The sequence below is a fragment of the Schistocerca cancellata genome, chromosome 4 (assembly GCF_023864275.1).
Source record: "Schistocerca cancellata isolate TAMUIC-IGC-003103 chromosome 4, iqSchCanc2.1, whole genome shotgun sequence".
Classification (NCBI taxonomy): Eukaryota; Metazoa; Arthropoda; class Insecta; order Orthoptera; family Acrididae; genus Schistocerca; species Schistocerca cancellata.
The window spans coordinates 302,734,674-302,747,405 of NC_064629.1; the positions used below are offsets into that span (position 1 = coordinate 302,734,674).

General features: G+C 36.7%; 1 protein-coding gene across 1 annotated transcript in view; it reads right to left on the reverse strand.

The window, feature by feature from the left end:
• LOC126183191 (proto-oncogene tyrosine-protein kinase ROS) overlaps positions 1-12,732 on the reverse strand; it is a 597,756-nt gene that overhangs the window by 117,658 nt on the left and 467,366 nt on the right. Inside the window, exon 21 of the mRNA XM_049924934.1 lies at positions 3,539-3,744. Coding sequence (XP_049780891.1) covers positions 3,539-3,744 — 206 coding nt within the window. The remainder of the gene's footprint in view (positions 1-3,538; positions 3,745-12,732) is intronic.

The following is a 12,732-nucleotide window of genomic DNA, read 5'->3' on the forward strand; positions in this document are numbered from 1 at the left end:
ATATATATATATATATATATATATATATATAAAAACAAAGATGATGTGACTTACCAAATGAAAGTGCTGGCAGGTCGACAGACACACAAACGAACACAAACATACACACAAAATTCAAGCTTTCGCAACAAACTGTTGCCTCATCAGGAAAGAGGGAAGGAGAGGGAAAGACGAAAGGATGTGGGTTTTAAGGGAGAGGGTAAGGAGTCATTCCAGTCCCGGGACTGGAATGACTCCTTACCCTCTCCCTTAAAACCCACATCCTTTCGTCTTTCCCTCTCCTTCCCTCTTTCCTGATGAGGCAACAGTTTGTTGCGAAAGCTTGAATTTTGTGTGTATGTTTGTGTTCGTTTGTGTGTCTGTCGACCTGCCAGCACTTTCATTTGGTAAGTCACATCATCTTTGTTTTTAGATATATTTTTCCTTCGTGGAATGTTTCCTTCTATTATAACTATATATATATATATATATATATATATATATATATATATATATATATATATATATATATATATATATATATAGAAGGAAACATTCCACGAAGGTGCTGCTTGTGTCTGTGTATGTGTGGATGGATATGTGTGTGTGTGCGAGTGTATACCTGTCCTTTTTTCCCCCTAAGGTAAGTCTTTCCGCTCCCGGGATTGGAATGACTCCTTACCCTCTCCCTTAAAACCCATATCCTTTTGTCTTTCCTACTCCTTCCCTCTTTCCTGACGAGGCAACCGTTGGTTGCGAAAGCTTGGATTTTGTGTGTATGTTTGTGTTTGTTTGTGTGTCTGTCGACCTGCCAGCACTTTCATTTGGTAAGTCACATCATCTTTGTTTTTAAATATATATATATATATATATATATATATATATATATATATATAGTGAGACATTTGATAAAACTCTATTGATCAAATCTTGGTAAGATATTTTATATATTGAACATTGCCCATCTATGTCCTCCATTTAATGTCTGAGTATGATTACTGTGATGAGATAGCCACAGGATTGACATTACATCAAATTCTTGATTATATGTGTCACAGTTCCTGTACAGGAAATTGTAGAATCTGTCCATGTCAGTCTAACAAGAATGTGCAACTGATTAGTGGAGTGAAAAGAGGAAGTATGACATAAGAACGGCCAGTCTCTCTTATTGAAGGATTGTCTGAAAATGACACACATTTAAAGCAAATTTATGATATCAAAGTAATGATATCATTTTTACAGACATAAGTATGACTGATACATCAGAGAGATAGAGAAATGGTAACAACAGAACTGCATGTCAAGCATGAGTCTTCTAGAATTGAGAATAGATTCTTACCTCCCAGTGAAAATAAATGTGGAGCATTAAAGGATGCTTCCTCATGGAGGGCTTGGATGCCAACTTATTATGATTGTTACAAAGTGGATTTATGAATAAGGTTTGTGCGTAATGGTTTTAACATCTTGACTTTTTGGAATGATCAGGAGACATTACTACCACTTCAACATAGATGACAGTGAAGAGCAGTACAAATTTTTCACCACTTCTGAGATATAATCACATACGCCTTATTTTGAAGTCCATAAGTTCCCAGAAATTAATAGAGTGGAATGTCAAATATTAAGTATTCCACAAATTATTTTCTTAAAGCCAATTGCATACACAAATTCAGTTGATAACTGACATGATTAAGATAGAGAATCAAACTTAATGTACTGCATTTCATTTCTCCATTCATTTTCCTCCAATCAGCAATAGTCTGTTCATTTGGAAGTGATGCATTAAGTTATCGAATCCAAGTCATGGAGCTTTTCAGTACTGCTTCATATTATATTTGACAGTGTAATGATATTTCCTTGTAACAAAACCACATATCCTGCAACTGCTTACAGAATCCCAATGCTCACCTACTATGTATGAGACAGCATACACACATACAAATAGGCCTACCACTCTGATGAAATGAAGCTGTCATCAGTACCAACTGCCTGCCGAAAGATTGCCCTAGACTCACATTCAGGAGGATGACAGTTCAGACCCGAGTCAGGCCATCCTGATTTAGGTTTTCTGTGATTTTCCTAAATAATTTAAGGCAAATGCCAGAATGGTTCCACAAAAAGGGCACAGATGCTTTCCTTCTCCATTCTTCCCAAAGCCAAGCTTTTGCTCCATCTATAATGACCTCATTGTCGACAGAACATTAAACACTAACCTCCTCCTCCTAAATATTGGCAACCTTATACCATTTATGACAACACTTGAAAGAGACAGGCAGGGTGTCAGTATCAAAACAGAAACACAGTATGAAACATTAGTTGGGCTGTTCATGTTGCCTACTAATTTCAGTAAACTATGAAAATATATCATGTTAGAAAGATACGGAGAAGTGCACCGGGTGCTCATCAATCAATACTACTTCCTCCTACATGAAGAAGACAAGAAAATTAATCTGTGAAGAATTTGAACGTGGAATGTTAGTTTGTGCTAGATGCATGGGACATTCCATTTTGGAAATCATAAGGGAATTCAATGTTTCAAGACCTATGGTGTCAAGAGTGAGCCAAGAATACCAAATTTCAGGTATTACCTCTCACCATGGACAATGCAGTGGATATCAGCCAGCACTTAATGACGGAAAGCAGCAGCATTTTCTTAGAGTTGTTAGTGCTAACAGAAAAGCAACACTGTATGAAATTACTGGGGAAATCAGTGTGGGACATACAACAAACATATCAGTTATGACAGTGTGGTGAAATTTAATTTCATTGGACTATGTCAGCAGATGATCATTGCGAGTGCCTTTGCTGACAGCATGGAATCTCCTGCAGTGATTGTCCTGGGCATGTGACCATATCAGTTGGACCCTAAACAACTGGAAAACCATGACCTGGTCATATGATCCCACAAAACCATGGATACAAGTTGTCAACAAGGCACTGTGCAAGCTGGTAGGGGCTCTGTAATGGTGTGGGCTGTGCTTACATGGAATGAAGTGGGTCCTCTGGTCAAACTGGACTGGTCATTGACTGTAAATGGATATGTTGAGCTAGTTGAAGATCACTTCCAGCCATTTATGGGCTTGATGTTCCCAAACAATTATGGAATTTTCATGGATGACAGTGTGCCATGTCAGAACATTCTGGAAAATTCAAGTGAATGGTCTGGCCACACCAGATCACCCAACATGAATCCTTTCAAACATTTATGGGACACATCTGAGAGATCAGTTTGTGAACAAATACCAGCACTGGTAACACTTTCACAATTGTGGATAGCTACAGAGGCAACCTGGCTCAATATTTCTGCAGGGCACTTCCAACGATTTCTTGAGTCCATGCCATGTTGAGATGCTGCACTACATTGGCAAAAGGAGGTCCAGCATGATATTAGGAGGTGTCCCATGACTTTTGTCAACACAGTGTATCTCTGAAAGAGGAAAATGTCCTTCTGGGGACAACTGTACATCTGTTACAGACAATATTTACGTCAACTACTGAACTAGTCCTATTTTGAATTACTTTCTTTTATTTATTTAGTTCATTTTCAGTTTACAGTTACCTTTTTGATGGTAGAACATCAATCTTCAGCACAATTCTCTGCCTTCTTACAACTCTTCTTGGTTGGACAATACCTTTCTCAGCCTGATTCAGGTCTAAGCTATATATTGAAGATCCAATACTCTTATCGTCTATCTCTGACCAGTAGAGATGTCGTGAAACCCAGTCAATGGTAATACTTGTACCAGTTCCATTTAGCATCAGAAGCTGAAAATTATGTACAAAACAGATTTTCAAATGAAAATATTTTTCATTCAGCCACATAGAACTTTAGCACAGTTATCCTTAATCACTAAACACAAACAGTAAACCACAAGCTCCTCAGAATTCACTTCAAATTAGGGAATTCCAGTAGATGCACAAGTACAGAAATCTTCTTTTTCAAGTAATAGAAAATAAATACACACTTAACTCTTAGAGATACAGAGTATGTCCGAAAAGTTAAGAGCTGTGACATATCTTCAACACTCTTCCATTTCCTCCCTCTCTGAACAACTATGTTTTCTTGAGACTGTCTAGTTTTTAATTCCATTTACAGCAATGTATCATTGTATCATGTGGTTAGTATGTAGCCTAATATTTTCGACTTATTTTAATTTGTATTGTACAATTCAAATAAGGAATTTAACATGAATAGTTTCCCTAAAAAGGAAATCACATTCTACAGAAGAAAGCAGCTTTTACAATAACAAACAGAATATAATTCATCCATTAATGAAGAATGTTATATTAACTTACAAAAGTGAAAAATTGAGACTGAGTTAAATAAATTACAATTTTTAATAATGTTCTAGAAATTTGGCATCTGGTCTGAGCTGCAGGAGTTGGCAATCATGTGTGCGTGAGGTGTGTTTGCTTGTGTGAATGAATGGTGTGCATTTCTCTTCACTTTTCTGATGAAGGCTGTGGCCAAATTTTGTGCGTACGTGTCTTTTGACTGTACCTGTCTGCGACTTAATGTGTCAGCCTTACAATAAGCAGCAATCTATCATTTCTTGCGTTGTTGATATTTCAACCTGGATTTTCCATAGTTTGATTCTGGAAAATTTCCTTTATTACAGAGAAAGTGAATGACATAAAAGGAGAAGTTGTCAGCAGACCTAAATACATCATTTTTAAGATTATGAGAATGTCAACGAAACTTAAACATTGTTATACTAACATGAAAAAATATTGAATAGATAACTATAATAAAAAAAAGTACTGCTGTGAAGAAGACAGCACTGCATGATCATTATAAACATTTAAGGAACGTAGCTCATCTTTCAAGCATAGAAAGCAATTTACAGGTTTGAATACTGCCAGTATTACATAGCCCTTTTGAAAAAAGATAAATGGCAACACCTGATGCTAAAAATGTCTCATTCTGTATCTTTCACTCACTGCAATCAGAAGCCTATTTCCTGAAATAATATTTTTGTACAGTATGAATAGGTATCAGGTATTAGATACAGCACTATTTTAAGGGATTAACTACTGGATGACTGCAAGCAAATCACCTCCACAACAGTTCCCAGGCTTCTGACATATTTCTCAAAGGTAGTGCAACATCTTCCAAAAGCAACAACTCCTATGCAGCACCAATATATGGCTTTAACTGCCCAATTAAACTTAATGTTTCTTGTAACTCAACTGCCAATCAAGCTTGTAACACTTAGATGAGTTTGAGCTTTCCAAGAAATATGGTCTCAGGATCAGATTTCCAATTATGTTTCCCCCAGGTTCTCCAGTGCACACAATGGAATCTTTACATTCAAGACAGTGCTATCAAATTTGGATGGTGAATAAATCCAGTACAATGCAGTTCACTGATGCATCGAGACTCGGTTTTCAAAAGATTTATGTTGTATATTCATTTTAGGAGAACCTGGAACATGATTTAATTTCAGGAACATTGTGGAAACAAATCAATTTAGTGGTGGTAATATTTCTGGAGGTACTTTTACTGCCTAGACCTAACGGCATGCCGTACTCCAAGATATGCTGTGGGATAAAAAAATTTTTGGTTAACTGGCCCCTTCAATTTTGGGTAAAATACTATGCTTCTGATGAGTACCCCCTTCATTACTGCTGAAAACAATGCTCCTCTTGAGAATGACGGAGGCAGTCAGTGAAAGTTTGGGATTTTGATTGAATTTAGCACTGCAAGTCAACAGAGAATTTCCTCTGCAAGGACTACATCAGGAAGGAATTTGTAGTCATATAGGATGTGTTATTTTCCTTATCCACATTCAGCTGAGGCTTTGCCTGCATGGGCAATAATGCATGTGCGTATTGGCTTGAAACTGGAGGTATTTACTATGTGGCTTTACCAACAATGTTTTCAGACACAAATTTATGTCGGTGAGAGGTTTTGTGGCAATGAAGGATTCACATATATTATTAATTTTTCTATTAAAAATAAAGTCTTATTTTCATTTTTTCCTCTGTTTTATACACCACATAACCTTTGATCACTGTTTCTGATTTGTCCAGTTTTCACACTCCACTAAGAGAATCTTTACTCAAATTTAATAGTGCACTTGTTCCTTTGAGATAAAAGAATGCTAAACATTCTAAAGCTTTCATACGCAGGTTTCTACTTCTGCAGGAATATGTTTGTAGTGGGAGATAAGATGAGTCATTCACAACCTTGATGTGCAAAAAGGAAATACTAACAATGGAATGTTCTACATCTTTGATCATTGTCCAGGAAGAATTAATACATGCTTTGAAGTTAAAATTTGATTCGAATCAGTTAATGCCCCAAAAATTACAGGTTATTGGTTTCCAATAACTGCTGAAATGACATGCAAAAAGCAGAAAAACTGCTTCTAATTACATATATTTATTACATTTTGTTGGGTTTAAGGAACAGTCTTGCTTCATCTCTACTCATCCTCTGTTGTCTCCATTGTTTCAGTAATGACATGCATGTATACTACATTTTAGGACATGAGAACGATATTTACTGTACACACAAATACATAAAATAAAGACAATATTTAGAGGTGTGACTTATTTGCTTCCCAGACGGACACATGAAATACTGATAGTATTGCAGGTCATTATGAATTGATGAGTAACCAGCACATATTCCAAGGTCTCTTAAGGTATCAACTGTGCTGGCAACAAAATATTCAATTCCTACCCACAGGGCTCAAAAGCTTTGGAAAACATAAATCCCTCTTTTCTAAATTGCTCTTTCTAACCTGTTGACAGGTTTCTAAATATGAGTTTAACAGGTAATTTAACATCAGAAGCAGCTCTTATTTTTAGACTGTTGCCATAAACACTGTGCATATATGGTTGTTATCATTTAAGGATAATACTGGTTTGTACAAATCATGTATTAATGTTATTTCTCAAAAATTGTCTTTCTTTTCCAGCTGGTTAATGTTTAACAATTATCTGTCTTATTACTCTACATAATTTTTTATGTAAAACAGTATTTATGGTTTGGTTTGTAAGGTTACTACAATAGAATTTCTGTAGAAGTCAACTGTAGGTATATATTATGAATGCTGGTGTGTAATTAAATACATATTACTTTGGTATATTTCTCATCACTACACGGATCCATGAAACACATATTCAATAAATAAACAAAATAAATACAGTATATTATTATGTAAAGTACCTCCTCCTTTCATCCTAGGCCCAAATTCAATTTTCACAGCAGATGTAACATTGAGACAAAATCCTTGTCACGCTGATGAACATCACTGCAGCATTATATATGTCATTATAAATCATTCAGTAAGTGAAATAAAAGCAACAGAAAAACATAAATAACCGTAGAATAAATCTACATAAAAAGAAAAACATTAAACATAAATAACTGTAGATTACAAAGGTGTCACCATTTTGATACATTTCTCATCCTGGGCAAATAATCAGTATATGGGTTCATGGAACACACAACGAATAAATAAAATTAATTTTTTTATTATGTAGCTCCTTACTTCATTCAAGACTTTGCCACATTGGAGCATCCTGATTAGGCATACCTCATTTTGGAAGTTCCCAGTTTTTTTTATATCTTATGATGGCAGTAACCAAAATGGCATAGTAAATAAAGAAATTTATTACATCATCTAGCAGTTTTATTCACAAAATATTCACAGTGATTGTGGTCTCATACAGGGAATTTATCTCCTTTATTAATAAGTCATAGATAATTCACTGAGCAATTGGAAAAAACTCAATAATGGCCTTCCTCAAGAGCATTTTAATTCCACTTCTCTTTGGCTGTAACACTGCCGATACGAAAGTAATAAGATTCAGAAAATTTGGCTACCATACTGGTTGGGCTGCAACAACCAGAAGCAAAGTAATGGAAGCAATGGAGAAAACACTAACAGATTACTTGAACATCCTACGAAATTACTTCTGTTACATCTACAATCAATGTCTAAACTGCTTAGGAGTCTGTCCTTTGAACAAAATACAACAAACATTTCCACAAACTCCAAATAAGAAATAACAGCATAAAAAAACATGTGAGGATCCTCCAATAGCACATAAGACATGATCAACCCTCAACTGGATGAGGAGCAATAATGGCAGGTGTGCTGATGCACATAATACCTACATTGTAGTGTATTCGTGGAGCTGAGAAACAGATGATTTGTCACATCACACAACACTGCAACCTGAGGGCATACGGAGGACACGAAATGATTTTCTGTTGACACCAAATGCAGCTGATTATATTACCAACTTAGATGTCCAATTGTGAAGTATCATGTCCATTATAATTATCCGGGCTGTTATGCCGTGGTCGGTTGATGAATTCTGTGTCGATTCCCAACGTTTCGTCTCCGACTGCGGGAGACATCTTCAAGAGGGTCCGTAGCTCGATGGAAGGTCCAACACACCCACTGGCTCGCTACTGACTGCCGCTAAATCCTGCGTGACATTACGTGTTTTGAAAATGTCAATGCAATTGGCCGCTGTCCGTCGCCGTCGATCGCCGTTGCCATCACCCAGTAGTGGACAGGTGGTACACATCTTCTTTAACACCGGCATCCATATACCATTTAATTTCATGCCCTCCTCCTTTCGGTTGAAATTATTTGGGTGTTTAGCGATTTCGATTGCCTCCCTGTAGAGCCTTTCGTAATATCTGCTTGTGGCCGCTAGTACTTGCGTCTCCTCGAAACAAATATTGTGGTTCCCTGGCTGGAAAGCATGCTCCGCAACATCTTCATTATAATTATAATTATTATACTGTTTAAGACTTGTGTTCTAATGGCCTACATTTCTGCAATGTGAATGAAAAGATCTCTAAAGTTTGTGAACAATTATAAGGCATGAAGCTGTCCTTCAGATCTGTAACACAGATATTCACTCCACACTTCTAGACCCTTCTGCTACAAATTTATTCTCAGTTTGATAGCAAGGGGTGTGAGATGTTATGTGGTTCAGAGCTCTCTGTCTCTCTTTTTAACTTCCAGCTACAGATTTCAGTTCACTCTACACTGTAAGTTGAAGCAGAAACTCAAGTAGTTTAATTCACTGTTTTGTATGATTATATTTAAATGAAGTATGTGGGTGATACTAATTGTAATTAAAAACTGATTTGCATGTAGACAGAGAGACACGGGCCTGTATTCAGCACACCTATCTCTGGTGGCCCCCACCCACCCATCATCCAACTTGAAAGACTGATATTTATCAAAGTTTGTCTACTGTGTAGGGCTTGTTTCTTGTCTGTGTAATACTTAACTATGGACTGCAAACCTAAAATTGTGCTTATAAAAACTACAACTAGAAAAATTTGGTTAAGTGTCATACAATAAATATAAAGGCAAACATTATAATTGAGCTTTTAGTAAAATTAAATATAAACAAAAACAACTTACATTATATTTACAAACATACTAGGGGACAAAAAACTGGTTATTTAAATAAGAAGGAGTTTTTCCTTGCACTATGACTGGCATATAAGTTTATGATTTTTTCATAGTCCAGTCTCACTGTCAAGTCTGATTAAGTAGCAAGGACTGCCAGGATAACTTAGATGATCCCACTTTTGTGATGTCCTTAAATAATTATTTATACATCTAACAACAGAAAATGACCTTCCTGTTGAGCAACAGGAAGCAGGACTACTCAAATATATTTGAAGAGCTATGTTCAAATTTGGGTATTCTCCAAGTTGGCACCTTTTAGCATCTTGACTGGCCAGAGTGGCCAAACGGTTCTAGGCGCTACAGTTTGGAACCACGCGACCGCTACGGTCGCAGGTTCGAATCCTGCCTTGGGCATGGATATGTGTGATGTCCTTAGGTTAGTTAGGTTTAAGTAGTTCTAAGTTCTAGGGGACTGATGACCTCAGAAGTTAAGTTCCATAGTGCTCAGAGCCATTTAGCATCTTGCACAGTTCTGGAAAATAGTATGACTCATTTTCAGTCTTTACAACAGGGATGTAGCTTTTGAAGTGTAAACATTCATTCCAAATGTTGAGTCTTCTAGATTTGAACTGTAGACTTGCTAAAGCCTGGACACTTCCTGGATATCAAGTGGACTTATCTTCTTCAGATCTGACAAAAGCATAAATAGCTCATAGAAGTCTTTATAAGAATAAACTCTCTTACTAAGTTCTTCATTCACCTTATCACTCTAGGCAGTTTTCCAGTTTACTCCCATGCCATTCCCAATATGGCTTAGAGACATATAATGCATAAATTTATCAATCATCATAATTATACCACCAAAAATGGACAACATTATATTAACTTGATACTGACAGATTATTGCAAAAGGGAAATTGAGACATATTCCAGTCGTCCTAGATGCATTAATCCATATTATACAAATGTATTTATGTTTGTATTGTGTGTACATTTGTATGTATGTTTGTTTCGCATCTCTTCCTAAATCACTGGACTGATTTCAACCAAGCTTTCTACATATATCGCTTACTGTCTGGAAAGAATCGCTGTGGTGGTTAAGTGCCACCTACATATCAAAGGGGAAGGGATGGGAGTGAAAAAGAAGTGTTGCTCATGACACGTGAATACACAGAATTTATTACTTGAGAATGAGAGCACTTGGTGAGTTGAAAGAAACTTTATACATAATTTCAAACCTTTATGAAACTTTTGCTCACTCACAACCCCTACAAAATTATGAAAAGAAGGAAGTTTATCATTTACTACATTTCCGCTGTTCATAAAGTGAAACTGCCAGATCATGCATTATGTTTAAAATTATTACTTATTTGCTACTAACTCTAGCTGCAATAAATTTCTGAGACAGTATCCGCATATTCCGCTGAATATACCTACAAAATTATATCATTGTACAGTACACAGTTCAGAAGATATGACATCATAAACACTGAGGTGCGTGAAACACTGCCACATCATACATGACGTTTAAATTTACTACTTCAATGCACATTTCGAAGACAATATCCACATATGCTGCTGAATGTACATACAAAATTATGTCATTGTATGACACATAGTTCAGGAGATATGATTTCATAAACATTGAGATGTGTGCAAACGAAACTGAAGGCCAAAATTTGCTAGAGATGTACAAATATGTGTGAAAAATGTTAAATATACGTGACATGTGTATGTGAGCAATTCCACAGCTAAAAAGTTCCTCCTACATCCCTGGATTGATGTCAAACAAACTTGGTACACGTATTACTTACTATGTGTTAAGAAATTCTGTTGGGGTAAGAATGTGAATCTTCCTATTTAGTAACGGGTGATATCATGGTCAGAGAAGGGGAGGAGGAGATGGGCACACAGAGAGCAGAGAGGGGTAGGAAGACAGACACAGACCACAGATGGGGAAGGAGGATACAGATAAAGAGTGTGGGAGGGGGAAAAGGACAGAAAAGGAAGAGGAGAAGATGGACAGCAAGAAGGGAGAGGCAGAGGTGAACAGAAAAAGGAAAGAGGAGGAGATTGACACAGAAAGGGAGGAGGATGAGATGGACAGAGAGAGTAGGGAGGAGGAGGTCGACAGAAAGGCCGGAGGAAGACAGTAAAAGAGAGGAGGAGGAGAGGGACAGAGAGATGGGAGAGGAGGAGATGGACAGAGATAGGGAAGAGCAGGAGATAGACAGAGAGAGAGGGGGGGGAGGTGGTAATGGGCAGAGAGGGTGGAGGAGGAGATGGACAGAGAGACGGGGAGGTAGAGAGGGGTTTAGACACAGAGTGGGGAGAAGCAGGTGGGCAGAGAGAGGAAGAAGAAGGAGATAGATAAAGAGGGGGAGGAGGGGATGGACAGAGGGAGGGAGAAGATGGAGATGGGCTAGTAGAGTAGTAGAAGATTGGATGAAATATATAATAAGGCAACACCGGATACTCACCTAGTTATATAATGCATTCAGTAGAGTTAATTTGTATACAATTACTTAATTAGATCTTTAACTTAGGCACTAGTTGTACCATTTGCTTCAACAGGCATTGAATAATTGGAGATGAACATTAGAGAACTTTTTTATCACAGTATAATATAATTCTGGCATGGAAGGTTGAAAAAGAAGAACAAATGAAAGATTGTTGTGGAGAAAATATGTCATACATGGTCAGTGGAGTAAAATGAAAATGGGGGGGGGGGGGGGGGGGAGAGAAAGGAAAAATCTGATGGAAATACTGTACATCAGAAGATAATCAACAAAAGAAAACAAAAGTGGGAGTTTATATGTGTAGCCTCAGATGAAGGTAGCAGCAACCTCCCAGAATATATTGTAGTCACAGTCAACTATTTAGTTGTTACTCTTTGGAATTTGAGTGAATTTTAAGCTCATGTTCAATAACATACAGCAAGTATGTACTTTATCTCTGGTAGCAGATTTCTAGATGATCTGTTATTTCATAGAAAATGATAATGATGATTAACTCATTAGGAAAGCTGCATTTAAACTGATAAATAGAAAAAGAAATTCCCCATGAAAATACACGTCCTAGCCTATGATGGTACTGATAATTCATGCATTAATACAGTTTCTGTACTTTTTTTTTTTTTTTTTTTTAACTTTCCGTTCTACCATACAGCCTTCCATACAATTACAAACCATGTTTGTGTCTTACAATTAGAAATATGCATTTAATCACAAATATTTTCCTTTTAAAGGTAATTCTCACTCAGATTCCCTGAAATATATTTATCTTTTCGGTCTCCACAAAACATTTTTTGCTTGTACTATATAAAAATGCACAAAAAATACTGAACTACATTTGTAAA